Consider the following 21,557-nt stretch of genomic DNA (forward strand, 5'->3'; position numbering starts at 1 on the left):
AAACAATGGTGCATGAATGATGAGAAAGAACTGTTGTCTGTTGAAAAGCATTTCAATACAGTTGTTCAAAGTTAGTTTTAATTAGCTTTGAATAATACTAATCTCTTATATGTATGCCTATAATATGTTTTAAAATAAAAATTAACAATTAGTATGAAAATAAATTTATAGCAATTAAGCTACAGAGACGTCCATGTTTCATCTCTGCAAGAAATCATCATGCTAAGTGCCTGTGAGGATGAAAATGGACGCTTATTATTTTTTTACAAAGGAGTCATCACTTATCAAGACCCTGAGGCCACTCGAGGATGAGGGTTAATGAGTGTACAGTAATCAACTGGACAATATCATAGTAATCGTTAGTAGTGAAAATTTGATAAATTGGATTACTTAAGGGGACGGCTCATCAAGAACTTGTTTACGTTGGACTTGAAGATGACTATATTGTAGGCAGCTGCAAAGCAGGCAAACGGAAGAGTTCCACAGGCGTGCAGTTCTAAGAAAGAAGCTTTGTTCGTGAAGTTTAGGTTTAGGCACAGCTAAAGAGTGGGTGGTGGGGGGGAATTATTGATAGTGATTTCAGCTAAACGAGTGTTTTTCATAAAAGTTTGGCGAGGGAGAGGACCATAGATTGGAGCTCAAACGAGCACTTGCCATGAAAATAATGATAAAACAGAGACAGGCTCGCAACGTCTCTTCTGTGGGAAAGAGGTTGCAGGGAAGAGAAAAGGGAAGTCTATTTTGAACTGTCAAGGCAGGATAAGCTGCTTCTAGCAGCTCCTGCCCAGATATGGCAACAGTACTCCATCCTTTGACGTATTTGGCTCTTATATATCATGTAATGAGAATTATTCAAATAAATACTGAAAATCTATGCACAATATATTATATCGCATTAATATATATATATATATATATATATATATATATATAGAGAGAGAGAGAGAGAGAGAGAGAGAGAGAGAAAATAATAATAATAATAATATATAATGGACTCTCCTAAAATCCCAATGTATAAGGTTAAAACAATTAAGTTGCCTGAAATCCACCCAGATAATTTGTTTATAGCGGTGAAAGCTTTGTGTAGAATCATCTACACTTTTTGGAACCACTGGTAACCTTCGTCGGTGCAAATGATTACCTCAAGACCGAGTAAACAGTAGACGTCAGGTTTTACATCAGTTTTCCTTCTCCTAGATACATGTCAACAAAGACTGAGGGTGCATCTCCTCCAGTTGTTAGAAAGTGCCCCAGATACTAGCCTAAAACTTTCTATACATCAGTGTAAAATAATACATACATCTTCCCAGGCAGGTCAGCAAAATATGCAAGTAGAGGCATTTTTTAAAGGTGAAAAAACATCTTGCTTTGTATTATATATTTCTAGTTTCATAAAAAAAATTATAATTGTGTCTTTAATTTATAATGCATTTGTTTCTTTTTTATTTACAAAAATTATTTAAATTCTAACATGTGAGAAATTATAAATAGCATAATAACAGAAGCATGTTTAACCATGCATGTACAATGTGTAATAAGCATAAAAGAAAACAACAGAATTTCTATTTACTTGACTCCCCATGAGGGCAGAGATAGACATGAAGTAGTTTTTAATCTGAGGAAATGTGATTCCCCAAAAAGAATCATTCTGAATTGGGATAAAAACTTTAATTGCCTTAGTTTAGAAGGATTGCATAAAGAGTTCATGCATTAAATTTTTACAGTAAACTTTGAAAAACTTGATTAAAAATTATTTTTCAAATTGTGAAACTTGGAATAAAAGAGTAATCTAACAATGAAAACACAAAATATAGTTATGTGGTTAAAACAATCAAATGTTAAATTCGACATACTGCTGCCAAAAATTTGCTATTCCAAATCTCGATGCTCTGCTGTAAAAACTCAACTCCAAATCTCGATGCTCTACTGTTAAAACTCAACTGTAGAACACGACACTGCTGACAATACTTGCTACTCTGACATCTAAATTCAAAATCAATCCAGTCTCTAAAAAATCAGGCTTTTTATATCCAACTGGAAGCATTTAATTTTCATGTTAGGTGACAATATCGCAAGCATATAAAGAGAAAAAGCAGCCATTTTTTTTCTTTTTTCTTTTTGTCTACATGGAAATCTACAGACGGCACACAGGTTTGTACTAATTTTTTTTTAAGTGCTTAATTATAGAAGAGCAACTTGTTTTGCCTTTGGTAGAATTTCAGACCACAAGTTTTCAATATTTTCTTTCAGGAAGGAAATGTAAACTCACTATGTAACCAAAAAGAAATTGCACTATTCCATTAACGACTTTGGAGTTCAACAAAACATAAGGTTTTAAAAAAGTTACCAAACGATTAAAAAGCATCAACCTTTTACATATTTTACATAATAATAATTCTGAAACTATCATTTATATAAAACTTAATGATGTACATCCATATAGCTTATCAACTTTAAAATATTCTTAGCTGACCTTGATTGATCATATTTTCAATCCTAATGGTCATAAAAACACGAATCATGTGACACTAAAACCGGTCATCTTGGGTTAATTAGCCTTTGAAATCTCAATAATATCAAATCAAAACTAATTTTCTAGATTTTAATTGTAACATAAAATAGGAAATATAAAAATGAAAAGTTTCCTTTTCTGGTTGTGAGTTTTCAGCATTTATTTTTAATTTTTAACTTGGAGTATAAAATTATTTAATGTATAAAACGAAAATGAAAATATATAATGTAAGATATTATTTGTCAGGCATAAGCCTGATGAATTCTTACAAGAATTAAACATGGAATATTCTGTGTAGCTTAATTGCTATATATATTTTCATAACTTACTAATGTAAGATATATATAAAATACATAATGTAAGAAATATATATAAAAATACATAATGTATGAAATATATTAAAAAAATATATAATATATATATTTTTCTATCTCCTATTTTTACTCAGTGTGGAGGAACATGGAGAGAGTGCTCTAAACTATTTAGACGCATGCTTGCACTATAGCATAATAATATTATATATATATATATATATATATATATATATATATCTGTATTGGCTATGAACAAAGTGATTGTAAATCATGTCATTAACACCAAAGTCCAATCATACTATATCTCAACTAATGCAAAATTAAATGTTCTGACTATAAGTCATTGGAAATTCTCAAGTCTTTTTGGACTGAATCAGAATAATCCATGTAGCCTTTTGAAGGATGAAGAAAGGACCCATTATTCCTTAGCCATCTCTTTTTTGTAGTGGAACAGGATACAACACAGTGTAAAGATTTAAACAGAAGTCGTTTGGAGATGTTAAACAATCAAAAAGGCTAGCGAAGATATATCTAGAGAGCAGAGAGGAAACTGTGTCAGAATAGATGAACCTAAAGCTGAGTGACACTTAGATGAAGTTAAAAGATCGAAATATGTAAAAATAATGCGTAAAAAAGTAAAATATGTATGTTATACATTTGAAGCCAAACTACAATCCAAAAAAACCATGCATGCCATGCATCATGTCCTGGACATTAAACACAAAAAAAAAAATCTGAAGGCGTATTATGCTGAAATTATAAATAACCTTAAACAAATGTTTGTTTATTTAACAAAATATTTGTGTTGTAATTTGGCTTCAAATGTATAAACATACATATTTTATTTTATTTTTTTTTTTTTAGGAAAAAGTTTATTATTATTAGGATATTGATTTCACAAAAAACATTTTTTATCATCTAGTGGGAGGATTGAAAGGAAAAAGTTTTCCCTGCTAGAAATATGAACATTTCATGAGTAAATAAAATGATGGTAAAAAAAAAATGGAAATGTTTAGAGTCTGAAAGAATCGAGAGAAATGTGTACCAGATGAATTCTTCAACTTGGACAATGTTTGTTTCCTTTTTTGATCCAACTCAGCCTGGCTGATCTGGGGGACAAACACCATTTGAGATTCATGGCATCGACAACACGGTGCTGCAGACATTAGGGAAGACCAATTAACAACTGTGAAAAAAAGAAAAAAGTAAATGAAATTCAAAGATTTCTTTATCATTTTATAAACAATATTTATCCATATTTTTACATCTGTTTTTTTTTTAGCAAAAATTTGTTGTTTTTGTTTTTTGAGATTGTCATGGGAGGGCATTTCCCTCATAAAAGTATTAGAATATTACAATTTCTTATAATAATATTAAAAATGTATAATTATTAATATTAAAAAACATTACATTAAAATTACAATACAAAAATGTCCTTTTTTTAAAAGTTTCTGGAGAGTTCTAAATATAGATTATAAAACTGTTCTTTTTCGAGAGATTTTGAAATGTTCTAAGTTGTGGTGTCCCATTTGGAGTATTTCTGGAACCCTCCATTCACCAAAACTATAAAAGAATGCTGATAGTGTCAACTCTTCAGTTAGTCATTCAGATTGAGTCATTATGTCGCACCAGGTTGTCAGACGCTGACTAGATGAACTCCAGCCAATATTTCCTGGGATTCAAATTTGGTTGAAAGGAATCTTATCAAAAGAATCAATTACAAGCACTTTGGTAATTATAAAAATTTTCTGACCTTCTCTCTGACCAAAGGATTATTGTTATTAATTCTCCTTTCTTCTAAACGTAAACTAGACTGAATTAAGAACTTGTTTATCTCCCTTAGATCATTTGTAAATAATTTGTGTTTCTTTAAATTCTTAGTTTTACTTTTTTTTAATATAAGTTGCAGGTTTAATACCCCTATAGTCAAACACCTAAGAGAGATATCCAAACTTCTCTGAGTGGTTTTGTCTGCCCATTTTGAAATTGAAGTTTTTGAAGTGCCTACAATTCAAGCAGGCTTGCCAATAAGACCTAGAGAAAAAGAGTCAACCACCTGTTCTTCATGGATGACCTAAAGCTGTATGCCAGCTCAGATACTGTGAGTCAAGTCAACTCTTGTAGGTTGTATCTAATACCCCTATTATATTCTTTGGAATTGTGAGGAAGAGTCTCCTTGCTGCTTCATGTGCTTGGAGACTGAGTAGAAAGTACAAGTCCAGAATTTGTTTTTGACAATCAGCCCGACCTAGTACTTGTCGGACTCAAGTACGCTGCCTGAGTATCACCAAGGAGGTCCACCTACCCAGGCCTTGCTACCCAGCTTTCAGGTGGGGTAAGTTTATTGCTTGCTGCCCGAGGCGCCCCGACCGGGAAATGCTGACAGGGATGCCCAGGCAATTTTTGCAAAGCAAGAGTGCCTCTCTTTTAGGGGAGCTTGCATGACATCCCCACTTTCCTGACCTTGTGTCACATAATGCTGTGGTGAGTAGCATTTAAATCTTTATCTGCTTCAAAAATATTAGAATGAAGTTTGGCTGGGATAAATGTGTCAAGTGCCAAATCAGAGCTGGGAAGAAGGTCCAAACAGAAAATATACAGCTTAATGAAGACATGATATCAAGGACCTGGAAAAACAGGAAAAATACAAATACCTTGAAGTAGAAGAAAAGAATTCAGCATGCCAAGATGAGAGAAAAAATTGTCAGTGTAGATATGTCATGCAAGGAAAATTTGTATACCCAAACAAGGTAACTTTAATTAACTAAAGAGGATTATAATGGCTGTACAAGATCATGGCTTGATGATCGATGCTTTTAAAAAGATGCGTGGTCTCAGCAATGACAACAAGTGTAGGTTCTGACACACAAAAGTAGAGTGTGAACCACCTGACATCCTAATCTTATTAATAAACTTAAGTCTGAGTGGCAAACTTCTTCCTGTAAACAAAAATCATGAAAAACCACATGTAATCGCCTAAAGAAGTAAACCCACTTCCCCAAAAATGCAGAATTTATTTCCCATAGCGGGAAAACAAAACAAAACAAAAAAAAAACACACGGTTAACTACCTTTAAACACTAGAATAGATGGGAAATGGATAATTTGAAATTCCATTTATATATATGAAACTCACCTCCTCCTCTAAATTCTAAAATAATTGCTTGTTTTTTTGTTAACCTCTTTCTGGTAAGTGGTTTAAATGAATAAAAATGGTAGAATCTCATATTTTGGTGAGTGGAAGGTGTTCATCTACATGAGCTTTTTTGCATAGTGAAAATATTGCTTGTATGTTTTAACTTCAATTTTGCTTTTAAATTCATTAAATTCTATTACAATTAACTATTTATATTAAAAAATTCAAAGTTTATTTTGTGCTAAAAGTTCTTTTCTGTAAGTTTCATACATGTTTTTATTGTTTTGATTGTGCGGACAACTATTCTCATCTTTGGTGTTATTGGCCCAACGTGTCGGTCGATAACACCCAAGATGATGATAATTGTCCAAAGAACCAAAACAATACAAACATTCATACAAAAATTCAGAACTGCATTTAAAACATTTGTTTGGTCCAAGAAACAAAAACTTGCTCTTAAATTCTTTAAATTCCATTGAAATTAGATTTTTTTCCGGAGAACTTCATTCCATAACAGATACATACAATATAACCTATTTTCGATAGTTTTATTTTTTAATGTCTTGTACAAGTACCGATTTTTTTATGATGAGCATACTCGTCATTACGTACCTCTTACGCGAGACACAGATTTACCCCCCCCCATACCCTATATGTAACACGATGTAACTGTAATTATTATCATCCTAAGATTAGGATTAGGATTACTGCTTACTTTCTCTATAAATATAAACGAAAACACCCCACCCACCGTTACCCATTGTCCACCCCTTTTCGCCATAAGCATCGAAACGCGAATGGCAAGTGCCAGTGAGTGGAAAACCTTCCAATGCGATGCTGATGCCTTTTGGCAAAGAAGGAATAAGTTTAATGAATATCTGAACACGTGGAAACTCCCGACTGGTATTTTTAAAAATATTTCAGTGCTAAATTGTCCTTATTATAATTCTTTTGAAGAGTCTCTTGGGAAGAAGAAAAGCTTAACACCTTTAAACAGAAATTACAGTAATATATTCCATTTCATTTCATTCGTAATTATGGGAGGGGAATTTATCTTAAATTTCGATTGTGGATGTGTTATCGACAGCTCTCGTTACTCTCGCTTCTCCTTATTTGTCCCTCAGTCCTCATTTCCAATGAGTGATGCTTCTGACAAAGGGTGAAGAAAAAGCTGCTTTCCAGGACGGCAGTACTTCGTGAACAGTAGTCTGAGATGTCGGAAAGTTTCTGTCCTTGTGTCTATCCTTGTGGCCATGTCACTAGTAAGGGTGCTGGAGGTAAACGTTTCATCTGGGCTGACGTTATCCGCCTGATAGTCAGGGACTTGAACCTTGGATTAACCACTAAGGAGGTCGTCCTATTAGCAGGTGCAAAATACTGGGTCTGCTGTATTGCCATCTGGTGAATGGACTCTGGACCATGCAGTAGTTTCTAGTGGGGCCTCTCGATGCCATACTAGTGGGTAATTGTTATGGCTTTACCTTATTATGTGCTACAAAAAAAAATTCCTCTGTTTCTCTCTTACTTTCCCTCTCTGTCCTGCTCTAACCAAGTCTGTCGACCTGCTCCACAAATCCCAATCCTCAACATGAAATATCTCCAGAAAAGTAACATGTGTAAACCTAGAACCCCATCCTCCAATGTAGACCCCTACTACCATATCTCCTTCTCCAACATCAGGGGTCTACGTTCCAACCTTCCAGAGGTTGAAACCCAATTACAGGAGACAAAACCAGACATATTCTTCCTAAGCGAAACTGGCATAAGGCCGACCACTTCCCTTGACAAATTCATAATTAAAGGATACTCTAACAAAATCTAAATCTGACCACGAAGATCGCCATGGACATGGAATATGTGCCGACATTAAAGATGGCTTTCCGTGTGGTAGGGATATCTCCAGAGAAGACCCTAATTTACCTTATATAGGATGACCCAAAAAAAAAAAAAAAACGGGCCCCAACTCTAATAAGACCCTGTTTCTTAGTGTTTTTTCCGAATGAAATAAAACTTTGGTCATAACTAGTTTATTATATTCAAAACATCACATCAAATCATTAAGGTCTTTGGTCTTTTTTCTCCATTCTACAGCATATGTTCTAGATGGCCTCCATTTAGCTTTTGTTTTTGTTGGGTCACCCTGTATGTGTTTCCGGGTTGCACTTGCTTACACCACTGCATTTATATTTGCTCTCTATCGGCCCCACAACAGCGGAGTTACTATCCTTAAGAGCATATCTGAAAAAATTGACTACATCCTGTCTGCTCACCCTTCAACTAACATCCACATTTGTGGTCCACAATGTGGAATGGCTGACCCACTCTAACAAGACAGATGATAAGAGGAGGTTCTGTCATGATTTTGCCATTGCCTATGACCTCACCCAGATTGTTCACAAACCCACCCGAGTGTCAGATACTTCCGGTCAGTATGCTAGCCTTCTAGACATTTTTCTCACAACTTCCCCTGAGCTATGTTCAAGTTCTGTTCTGCTTCCTCTGTGATCTTCCGACCACTTGGTTGTATGAGTTAAGATAAAAACGAAATGCAATAAGTCTTCAGATATACCTCTCCACCGTACTGTATATCGATACTCTACGGCTGACTGGGATAGCTTTCGTACACTTATATCTGCTCTACCTCTGCATTCCATGTTTAAAAAGGATGTGTCCTCTATAGTATCAGACCTGACCGAATGGCTAATTGTAGGCATCGACCGATTTAAACCATCCAAAAAATTCCAACAAAAATCTAACAGCCAGCCATGGTTCTCCCCAGAATGTGCTGCTGCAATCGCGCACAAAAATCACTTTTTCCATAGCTACCAACGTAATAGATGCACTGAGACTAAAGCTGCCTTCAGGACTGCCAGCAACCACTGCAAAAAAGTAATAAAAAATGCAAGAGAGTTATATGCTCAGTCTGTTAAATCCAAAGTAGCTGATCAGCGGCTTGGTTCCCACCAGTTTTGGCAAATAACAAATAGGATCCTGAACAGAAGTGTGCGTTCTATCCCAACCATTATCAATGGACCAGAGGTCATCTCGTCAGCATCAGACAAGGCCAAACTATTTGCCAAGAACTTTGCAGCTAATTCTACCCTATGCAACGAAGACCATCAACTCCCCATATTTCCTCCTATAACGGACAACACATTCTGCAACATACAAATATCTGTGCGTGAGGTCGCCAAGCTAATCAAGAACCTTGATTCCAGTAAACCAACTGGCCCTGATGGCATTCCAATCATTGTGCTGAAAAAACTTCAACCAGATCTTGCTCTCATACTTACAAAACTGTTTAAGGGTTGCCTTAAAGAGAAGTGCTTTCCAACACCTTGGAAAACCTCATCAGTATGCCCTGTATTTAAGAATTCAGGTGAAAAGTCATCTCCCTCTCAGTACACACCAATAAGTCTCCTGTGTGTCATGAGTAAGTTGCTGGAATCCATATTAAATAGAGAAGTAGTCAACCACTTCAGCAGAAATAACTTTCTTAGTGACATGCAATATGGTTTCCGCTCTGCAAGATCTACAGCAGATGTGCTGTTATATCTCATAGGATTAGCGAATCTCTAGACAAAGGCTTCCTCTCTAGGGCAATTGCTCGACATATCAAAGGCCTTTGATAAGGTATGGCATAAGGGCCGACTTTACAAGATTTCCAGCTACGGTATAACTGGAAATGTTTTCTCGATCATTAAATCATTTCTCTCTGATAGGCCCATAAGAGTAGTGGTTGATGGGCAGAAATCAGAGGCCCTCAATATTAATGCTGGAATCCATCAGGGGTCCATCCTAGGCCCAACTCTCTTTCTGATATACATCAATGATCTCCCTAAACACATACCTAAATCATTTGTTGACATCTATGCTGATAACACAATCATTTATGGCAACACATCAAAGGCTGTAAATGACAAAGTTCTCTCTGATTCTCTCTCCTCTGATCCTGAGCGCGTGGTACAGGGGGAGAGGAGGTGGATGGTTACTTTTAATGCATCTAAAATCAAGCTCCTATCTTTACATCATCAATGCTCTGATCCCTATCTGGCATCAATTGAAATGGATGGCTCTCGTCTAGGGGAAGCTCCATGTTTTGATGAGCTTCTGGGCTTGACCTTTACTCCTGACCTGAAATGGAACACGTACATCAAGTCAGTTTCCAAGGACGCTGGAAAAATGGTAGGATCCTTCTACCGCTCCAGAAGATATCTCACCCCTGATGCAATTCTCTATCTATATAAAAGCCAAGTACGTCCACAGATGGAGTACTGCTGCAACATCTGGGCAAGAGCTGCTAATTCTGGCCCGTTATCCGTCACCAATGTTTTTGGTATCCCATTTCTCGAAAATACTACTCTTAATATTTGTATTATGGTGGTACTTTTTTTATCAGGTACTCTCACCACTTCAGGCCAACCTGAATATGCGTCTACTAATATAAATAATAGTCCTATCTCATTGACACAGGCATGATCCATGTGTATTCTGCTCCACGGTTCTGCTTCTCGGGGCAACATATGTATTTTCTTTTGTTTGAAATTCCTGAGTTTTGTGCATTTTGTGCATCCTTTTACGTAGTCCTCTACGTCTCTTGAGTACCCCGGCTACCATGCTTCCAATTTTAATCTTCTTTGTGTAGCTACCACTCCACAATGTACATCATCATGTACACTTTTTATAACCTGTCTCCTCTATGTTTCTGGGGGAACTACCAAGTCTCCATTACATATCACCCCGTTTTCTATAGTCAGTTTATGTCTTATTTCTTTGAATTATCTTTCAGCCATTGAACAATTTCCCCAGCGATTCTCTTTTATCCTCAACACCATTCTGTTTAACACTGGGTCATTTGTAGTTTCAGTAGCCATTTTATCTACAGTTATTACATCGGTTTCTACAAGGTGCAGGAATGTGTCTTCAAATTCCTTGTCATTTTTGTCTTTATCCTCTTTATAAAACCTCAATCTAGATAAGGCATCAACGTGCGATATAGTATTCCCTTTAACATACTCAATGTCAAAGTCGAATGCCATCAGTCTGATCGGCCAACGTAATTTTCTGGACGTTATAACATTCGGTAGTTCTTTTCTTGGGTTGAAAATAAATTCCAGTGATCTGTGATCACTTTTCAACAAAAATTTTTTTCCTATCAAGAGTTGTCTTGCTCTGTCCGTTGTCCACGCTATGGCTAGTGCCTCCCTTTCTATATTAGAATAATTGTGTTCAGTCGTTGTTAATCTCCTCGATAAGTACATTATGGGATGACCATCTTGTGACAAAATACAGGATACGGAATGCTCACTAGCGTCAGTAGTTAGTTATATCCTTTTTAGGGTAAAAAATTCGTACTATTGGCTTTTTCGCCAGAATCTGTTTTAAGTTTTCAAAGGCTTTCTGTTGGTGTTCTAACCAAATGAATTCCGCATTTTTTTTCTTAACTTCACAAATGTCAACTCATTATATTTTGGTACATATTTTCTATAAAAATTTACCAAACTCAACAAAGACTCCAACTCTTTTTTTATTTTTTGGTGTAGCCACTTTTAGAAATTTCTCTATTAGCGCTTCATCTGGAGAAATCCTTTCTTTTGATATTGAGTAACCCAAAAATGATATTTCATTATTGTTGGTTACACACTTTTTTGTCATGCCAGCATCTCTTAGCCGGTTCAGTATATTTTCAGTTTTTTTCTTCAAATCATCTTCATTTAAATCTCCAACACATATATCGTCTTGATAACAGATGGTATTTTCAACATTTCGTATTACTTTTTCAATAGTTTTTGGAAAAATTGCCCTTGCTGTTTTTATGCCATACGGCATCTTTTCCACCTTAACAGGCCTGTAGGTGTGTTTATGGTTGTCATTTCTTTAAAATTTTCATCTATGGGAATTTGGTGGTAAGCTGATTTTAAGTCTATCTTCGAAAATACTTTCATTCCGGCAAGTTTATGTAAAGTTACTTCCACATTCGGAATAGGGTACGAGTCGGCGCAAACTTTATGGTTCACCCCTATTTTATGATCTCCACAAATTCTCAAGTCACCGTCTGTTTTTTTAATACCACAATGGGTGATGCTCATTTACTTCCTCCTGAAGGGGCAAGTTCTAACAAATCTTCCTTTATTAATTTTCACAACTTAGCTATTACTAACGGTAATAAATGCACTGGTACTTTTCTCGCTTCGTAGTAGGAGGGGGGGGGGACATTTTCTTTTAATTTTAGGCTAGCTTCATAATTTTTTAATTTTCCTGTTTTTTCCATTTCTATCTCATTAATCAACTTTGTTGAATTTATTTTTAATACATCATTCCCCAATAGTCTATGCGTTTTTCGGCAATTTGTAACTATAATGGGTACTACTTCATATTTTTCTTTTAGTTCTATTGAACCTTCAAAGTAACCCATAATTGCTCTAATCAAGCCATCAAACCGACGTAATTGTACGTTGCTTTTTTTAAAAAAATGGTTTTCCCATTTTTTCCCCACAAATTTCTGGGTATTATAGTTACTTCACTGCCAGTATCTATTTGCATTTCAACAACACAATTGTCGATTTTCATTTTTATATCTCATTCCTTGATCCAGTGTTTTGTATATTATCCTTCTTTACATTAAAAATTTATCTATTTTCAACCTCTATTCTTTCCACATTTTTCGTTTTACATACTTCTTTGAAGTGGTTTTTTTTTAAACACTTTGAACATGTTTTTCCAAATGCTGGGAATTTTTCTTTTTTCTTTTCATGAATTTTTCCACAGTACGTACAATTTTTTTCTTTTCGTTTCTACCTTATACATGTCAATGATTAATTCTTCATAGTTTTTTTTATTTTGGTTGTAGGTATGTATTAATTCCTGCTGTTGTATAAATTTTAGACATATATTCAAGGGCATGTTTGTAAGTTGTAACTGTTCCATTAGCTTATATCTATGTGCTGAATTATGCATACCTTCAATTAATTTTAGTTGGATTAAGTTTTCTTCTGTTGTCTGTTCTTACTTTTTCAAAGTCACAGTATTTACTCGCACTTCTTAACCGGTTCAGCAACTTCCTGCTTCATTGCCATAAACTTGGTCCTTTCTGCAATCACCAGTCTTTTCTTTGGCCTCATGTTTCTCTTGATAATCTGACTTATTTCTTCAAAATTCATTTCTTCTAGTTCTCAAGGGTAAACCCTTGTAGCAACCTTCATAATTGCTTCACAACCAGCGTTAGCCATGAACAAGTCGGTGATTTCATTCTTCAAAGACCAGAGAATCTCCTATTGTTGATGCCACTGATATGTCGTGTATTATGCTAAGCAAGTGTTCAACAACCACCTGTTCTAGTTGTTGTCAGTTTATAAATGTCAGTTTATATACTTAATTTTCATATCACTACAGAGTGAAAGTTACATTCTCAAAAAAGTAACAATTTCATGGTTCATAAGTTTGAAATCAAGAGAAACACTCTAGTGTGTATATGGCTCTTAACTTTGATAAGCAATAACCTTACAGTGAAAAAGAATATGTTGCTATATTTATTATATGAATCACAAACAAGCCTAAAGTTTAGTGGGCAAAAATAAATATAGTAAAATTCCTTCCAATTTCTGCTAAAAAAACTCATCTATTATTAAATGATTTTGCTAAAAATTGGATGTAAATAAAATCTAATCTCTTTTTTTATAAATGTACAATCCTACTCTTATGTCATTAATAGTTTTTTTCACGTTTTATTCAAGTTACTATTTGTTATGAGGTAAGCTGATATTTCAGGAATAATGGACTTACCCAAAGACTATAAATAGACATGTTGTGGGGTAGCAATTCATGGTAGTCTGTAACGTACTTTCATTAATAATACTACTGTGTTTTGATTATTACCAATCTGTAAGACTACGGCACTATTTTCAGTGATGGGAAATTAATTTTTAATGCTGTTGTTTCGTGACATGCATAATACTTTATATCTATGCATATAAAAACAGTCACCATCTTGAAGAAAAAAGACCACTCATCAATATGGTGAACTGAAAATAGGGTTTTAAGTCACTTTTCACAAAAGAATCCAAAGTGAAAACTTTAATGAATGGAATTTTTGTACTATTTTCAAATCGTTTCTGTCCATTTTTACATGATTTAAATCTGTTTTTTTTTATTTCCTATTCTTTAAAAGAAAAAAACTAGCTTTTATTTCTACTGTGTTGTGAATCATATTAAGAAGATTCAATGTTTTAGCTATTTTGAAAGACTCATATGAAGAGTCAAATTTAACTTTCATGCATTTATCTTGTTTTCTTTTTCGATAAGTAATGTGTGCCTAATCTTATGCAGTCCATCAAATTAAAGCAAAGAAGTATTGAGAAAAAAATAGACTCAATATTTGATGGATTAAGACATGTGATTAAGCTTGCTAAAAACAAAATTTTGAATAGCATAAATAATTTGGAAATCATGGTCTATTTTTCCTCCCATGTGTTGTTAAAATTCAATTTGCCCTTTTTCGTAATAAATGCGACTTTAAATAATGCCACAATCTTACTTTAGCTGGATTTCCAAACAAGTCAGAATCAGTAAGTTGATTGAAGGGAATGCTCACATGACATCAACCATTTTCCATTATAAGGAGAAAAAACAGTTCTTCTCCAGAATTCTCTTCATACTAAAAAAATAAGAGAAAAATCTTTATGCTGTATGTACATATGATGGAATGAACATGTTATACTCCAAAAATCTCATAAATTGAAAAAAAAAAGAACTGTCTCACATTGCCATCTTGAAGAAACAAGATTAGCCTTATAATGCTTATAATTTCTCATTAATTGCTTAAAATCGTGTAAAGATGATTTTCTTTATAAAAATAAAACTACTTGATCAATTTACATGATTTTTGGAATATGATCTTTTCGTTCTGTGAAAATTTTTCTGTATTTTTGTTTTTTAATGTTGGGGGAATTCTGGACAACCACCAAAAAATCTCTTATTTGTGCATTACTTGTAAGGACTTGCAATTTCATCTTGGCTACAGATGTTGGATTTGGTACGTGCACTTCTGACATTTGTAAAATCGAAAAACTCCTCAACCTTAAGCGACAGATTTATCTTTCACCCAATGACTGTGGAGACTTTTGGTGTCTTCTCATTGTGTGGGATTTTGGTTAACGTCGCGTGATAACAAAAATGTAAAGTAGTTTTTTTCAAAAAGTTTCGCTTGCCATTGTATACAGTAATTGTGCTATAGTTTCCATATTTGCCCTTTGAATGAACTCGACCAAACAAAAGAAACCATTATTACATCAAAATAAATGTTATTTTATGAGATTTTAACATTTTAATTACAGAAGAAAACTTTCATTACCAAATTTTAATTGCTGATAGACATTGTAGTTTTTGTTCATAATTTTTTACACAAAAAAACATTTTTACTTTTTAAAATTGTTATTCATTTTGTTTACAAAAAACACACACATTATATTTGTAGATATCCTCTCCACTGAATTTACACCAACATAAAGCAATTAGATTCTTCTTTTTTTTTTTAAGCCGATTACTTGTTGACATAGTAAAATTTGCAAAACAACAAAAAGCAATTATTTTAGAATTTAGAGGGGTAGATCAGTTTCACTTAAATTGGACATAAAATGATATCTCGTTTTCAGGTCATTCTAGCTTCTTAATTTTACAAAGGTTTAGTTTGGGAGAGGGGCTTACCACTCAAACTAAATGTAAAGTTAAGGAGAGAGTTGCCATTCAGTCTTCGGGTTAGCGATAGGGTTAAGAGTGGATTTCTTTTTTATTGGCCTTTCAGGATGACTCCTCCCCCTAAAAACAAAACGCACAGAAATTATCTTATTGAAGAAAAAAAAAATTTTTCAGGTCATTCTAGCTTTTTAGAGCAGTTAATCAAATTTGTTTTTATTTTATATAAGATAAATTTCGTCTCCTCTGCTTAACTTTATGTTCAGTTCAAGTGGTAAACCCCTATGCCAAACTATACTCTTTGTAAAACTACATGTAATTGTTCAAAAAAGTCACACTTTACAAATAAAAACATGTACAGAAAAAAGAATTGGTTAATTGCCATAAAATGCTAAATGGCCCAGAAACAAGATTATCTTGTGTAAATTTATATGCAAAAACTAATGCTCCACTTTAAATTCTAAAAAAACTTTTTTCTTCTTTTTCACCAAGTTTTTCAAAGTGTGCACACGTAATCACTGAAAAAAGATAGAATCTCATTTTTTAGAGGTAGGAGGTAGAATTCAACAAAAGGGGTAAACTAGAAGAGTACCGGACAGAAAATCAGCAACAAATGCTGTTCAATCAGATTTAGTTCCTGATATTAAACTTCATTCATAATATAACTCCCAGCAATAGTTTCAGTTTCCAAGATTTAATTTATTTATTAAATTGTTAGATGAAAGTACAGAATAGTTAACAATATTTTTCATTTCCTATGTTAAGAATGGCTTCCTAAATAATAACATTTTTTATTGTTATTTTACTCCAAACAAAACACTGTAACACTGGAATGTAAGAGGCTATTATTTAGGACCAAATCTACAGGGACATTATGTAGGGAGTTGAGCAGTGAGATGTCTGTTCACATTACACTTGAACTTCTGCATGCCAGTACTGCAAGGGAAGCAGGGACGCAGGAAGGAATTTCAAAATCTACCAGGTTGAAGTAAGAAACTATTAGAATAGAAGGTTTTCTGGCATCTAGGGATTTCTACATTGAAGGGCTAGAATTTTTCTGCTTGTCAGGCTACTCTGGGGTATTTACATGGAGGAGGGACAAGTGCTTTGAGTTCATTGGAGCACATTCCATTAAAAATACTTGTAAAACTGGCACAGGGATGCAACATTTCAGCGATAGGACAGAGGGAGTTTGGTTGATAGTGCGGGACCTATTAGGTTGGACTCTCTTTTGGGCCCTGTCTAATAAGAAGAGACTAGTGACAGATGCATAAGCCCAGATGCAGCAAGAATACTCCTGCATAGGTGAATGGTGAATATAGGATACACTCAACTGTAAGAATTTTCTAACATGGTAGAGAGAGCCTACCTTCTTTGCATCAGCCTTGACAATGTCTTCAATGTATTTGTTCCAATTCATGTTGCCTGTGAATGTTCACCCCAAAAAAGTTTTCACTTAGCGTATTATTATTTATGGGCAATCAATGGTTGATAAAGTTTCTTGTAATTGTTAAACAAAAGAAGTTTAATCTTGGCAACGTTAAATGTTACCATCCATTTACGTCCCTATTTTGCTACAGATAGGAGGTCTTCCTTTAAGATTTCAATCATTGCTTCAGATACTCGTTCCTTTGTTTTCCCATTTTGTTTGTTATAAAGCATGATGTCATCAGTAAATATACCTATCTCTGAAAGAATTTGATCAGAGAGGTCCTTTATGAATATCAGGTCCAAAGATTGACTCCTGTGGCACACCTACATTTACATTATGTTGTTTTAATGGTTTTATGTCAGCGGCAACTGAAAAGTTCAACTAAATGTTTAAGTTAAATAAATTCACTGTAAAAATCCGTTGAAAGATAAATATGTTTTCTGGAACTATTTTAAAAATAATTAGTAAAGCCTTACGGCATTGAATCAAAAAAAAAAGTTTAATTAGCCTTCAAAAGAGAGAGTTAAGTAACCAATCTTGCTTTGTATAATGAAAACAAATGAAAAGGTGTTTCACATAAGTTCTACGGAAGTCAAAATGTCAATTTCATTTTAAAATTATAGAGGAATTGAAACATTATTATATCTTAATTTCTGTATTTTTGAAGATTATAAAAAATTATTTGTCATAATAAAAAGGAAAGTGTTCATTGTATTAGAATATTTGCTTTTTTACATGATGACTCAAATTATTTTCAAACGTGTTGCAACAATAAATTAAATTACTCCTTTTTAAAATAAAGTAAAAGTGCATTTTAAGCGTTAAGTGTTAAGGATTATGAAAAAAATCTTATGCTGATATTTTTACCATCATGCGTACATACGTACAAGAAAAATATATTACACTTGAAATTTTTGTGAGAATTGTTATCATTAAAATAACATGAAATATTTATTTCAATTATATTATGTTTTGGTGAAAATGCTGAATGAACATTGCTCAATTTAATGATAATATCGATTGTTTGAGAAATTCATTTAGAGTTATATTGATTTTATTAACAGATTTTAAGGGTTTTTTTTAGTAATGTTCCTGAAATATTAAAACAAAATTTTTTTTTATCAACGTCTACAATGATTTATTTTTTATATAAGAAAAGCAAACAGAAATTGACGTGTCTTTTTTAGTACTTAAAACTTTAACTTTAGGAAAGGTGTTTTTTAGTTACAAGAAATATATCATTTTCACTAATTTTTAATAAAAATAATGGGTTTAATATATTCTGTGATTGTTAATACTGAAAATTTCATTAAAATTGGTTTATTTCCTGAATTTTGGTGAATTTTTAGATGAACAGAGGGCCACAAATCCTTATGCATTTAGGGATCAGCCATTCATTTTTCCGCAATTTTATTTTTGATTTTACCTTCTCAGTTATCTAGAGGTGCCTAGGAGGAAGGTGGAACGGCTCTCTTTGCCTTTTGTGAGGTGGGAAGCCCTATCTGAACTTTACTTTTCGGCTGGTAGTAGGGCTAGGATCCTTTGATTCATCATCATCATTACTATCCGTCTCCTTTCCTTCCTTGCCCTACAGCAGTTCTTGCAAGAGTGACGGTGTGAGGGAGGGGATTCCTTGGTAGTTTTCTTCAGATCGAGTGTAGCAGGCCATAGAGAGAGTCGTTGACATTGTTTCTCCGTCAAATTTTAATGTTAAATATAGAGCTTCGTTGATTGTTACTACGCTTTCAATGTAATTTCATTACCTGTTAATTATAAGACAAAAAGGCCTTATCAGCTGGGAACCTCTTTGTCTCAAGAAGACCAGCGGAAGAAACAGATGTTATTTTTTTAAATTTTTTCTGTGAGACAGAATTTAAATTCGTCGACCAAACAAGATGAAGACGAGTAAGTTATCAGCTGTCCCATGCGAGAAAAGAGATTCCCTCTTTATTCAAAGATAATTAAACTCAAAGTGATTAGAGAAAGAATTTTTCTTCATACAACATTTTTCTCTAAATAGAAGGAAAAAACATGATCAGAAAGTCCCAGAAAATTGAGAGTGTCTCTCAAAAAAAAAGACTGAAAGAAGAGAACAATTGAAAGACTAGCATTCTGCCAATCTGGAAATGGGATTCAATACAGTACAACCCTGGAATACGGCATTAAAAATTAGTAACAAAATACAGTACAGTGTATAACACACACATATATATATAATCAAATAACATTATAATCAACACCATAAGGTCAGGGCAAATACCATAAGGGCTGGAAAACATTGTATTCCACATCGTAACCTGAAAAAAATGTATTCTAGGGCCACAGTATCCCGGAGTTCTGCTGATATGTGAAATGATCTGTAATGATCATGAGTGTGTAGTCTAAAATATAAAAGAACAAATTACTCACACGTTTGTTTCAACTATCAGAGGAAAGAAAAAGAAAAGAGAAATGTGATGTTGTGGATTCGTTAGATGTGGCATCTCTCAACGGAGGCTTCCTTTCTAGGGCAATTGCTCTTGACAAATCAAAGACCTTTTATAGAGTATGGCATAAAGGTCTACCCCACAAAATCTCCAGCTACGGTATAGTCGGAAATGCCTTTTCAATTATTAAATCATTTCTCTCTGATAGATTCATAAGAGTGGTGGTTGATGGGCAGAAATCAGAAACTCACAGTATTAATTGCTGGAGTCCCTCAGGGGTCCATCCTGGGTTCTACTCTATTCCTGATCTACAGAAATGATCTCCCAAATCGTATCCTAAGATCATTTGTAGACATTTATGCTGACGACACTACCATCTATGCCAACACTTCAAAGGGCATAAATGGCTAACTTCTTTCTGATTCTCTCTCCTCTGATCTTGATCATGTGGTGCAATGGGGAAAGAGGTGGCTGGTTAATTTTAATGCATCTAAAACCAAGCTATCTTTCCATCATCAACCATCGGACATCAACTGAAATAAATGGTTCTTGTCTTGGGGAGGCTCCATGTTTTGACAAGCTTCTAGCTCCGACCTTTACTCCTGCTCTGATATGGAACACATACATCAAATCTGTTGTCAAAGCTGCTGAAAAAATGGTGGGATCATTCTACCGCTCCAGTAGATATCTCACTGCCGATGCAACTCTATCCGTATAAGAGCAAATACATCCAAGGATAGAGTACTTTTGCCACATCTGGGCAGGATAAGCTTCTAGAAGCAGCTCATCCTGCCTTGACAGAGTTCAAAATAGATTTTGTAGCCTTTTTTGTTTTATTCAATTTTCACCCCAAACAAGACACAGTGGCACTTTGAAGTAGGGGGGCTTCTGGGACATAAGTTGCAGGGGTATTATGAAGGGAGATGGGCAGCAAGATATCTGTTCACATTACACTTGAACTTCTGCATGTCAGTACACTTGGGAAAGCAGAATCCTAGAAGGGTGTTCCAAAGTCTAGCAGTTCTGAGGAAGAAACTATTGGAGTAGAAGGCTTTCTTACACCTAGGGTCCTCTATTGTGTAGGGGTGGGATTTAGTTGCTTGTCAGGTTTGTCGGGGGTATTTATGTCGAGAGGGTACAAGTGCTTGTAGTTCGTCAGATCATTCACCATTAAAATAATTGTAGAACAGGCAGTGAGACGTCGATGGGACAGATGCTGAAGCTTAAATGACAGTTCAGGACCTATCAGGTTGGCGACTCTCTTTTGAACACTGTCCAGGAGTGAGAGACTGGTAGCAGATGCACCAGCCTAAATGTGACAACAGTACTCTATACATGGGCGAATGGTGGCCTTACTTTCAGGTGTAAGTAGCCTTCTAGCACAGTAAAGACAGCCCACCTTCTTCACAGCAGTTTTGGCAATGCTCTCAATGTATCTGTTCCAACTCATGTTCCCTATGAATTGTTAAGCCAAGGAGTTTAAAAGTACTTTCAGTAATGTGGTTTTGACCATTGCTATTGGTGATAGACAAGGTTTCTTGTAATTATTGAAGGAAACAAGCTTAGACTTGGCAGCACTGAATGTGACTATCCATTTTTGTCTTCATTCCACTACAGATTAGAGGTCTTCCTCTAATGTTTCTGCCATTTCCCTAGATATGTGTTTATTTGTTTTCCCCTTGTGCCTGTTATATAGCAGTGGTGTCATCAGCAAATATACCCATCTCCGAAACAATTTTATCAGGGAGGTCATTTATGAATATTAGGAATAATAAAGGTCCAAGGATAGACCCTTGAGGTACTCCCGCATTTATATCATATTGTTTAGATGTACGACTGTCGAGGACAACCTGGATTTTTCTCTTACTAAAGGATTTAATTACGTTATGTATTATTCCAGTGACACCATATGATCTGATTTTCCTAAGACATTCATTCCATCCCCTGTCAAAAGCCTCAGATATATCTAGGGCTACCGTTCTACCCTCCTCTGCTTTGTCCAGTGAATGGTATATACATTCAGAGACTACAGTTAGGATATCTGCTGT

General features: G+C 34.6%; 1 protein-coding gene across 1 annotated transcript in view; it reads right to left on the reverse strand.

The window, feature by feature from the left end:
• Window positions 1–21,557, reverse strand: part of LOC145263208 (uncharacterized) — a 291,719-nt gene that overhangs the window by 263,806 nt on the left and 6,356 nt on the right. Inside the window, exon 2 of the mRNA XM_080120287.1 lies at window positions 3,872–4,012. Within this exon, the coding sequence (XP_079976413.1) occupies window positions 3,872–3,992 (121 nt within the window). The 5' untranslated portion in view covers window positions 3,993–4,012. The remainder of the gene's footprint in view (window positions 1–3,871; window positions 4,013–21,557) is intronic.

Source organism: Euprymna scolopes, chromosome 3, assembly GCF_053919585.1.
Source record: "Euprymna scolopes isolate OS-2025 chromosome 3, ASM5391958v1, whole genome shotgun sequence".
Lineage (NCBI taxonomy): Eukaryota > Metazoa > Mollusca > Cephalopoda > Sepiida > Sepiolidae > Euprymna > Euprymna scolopes.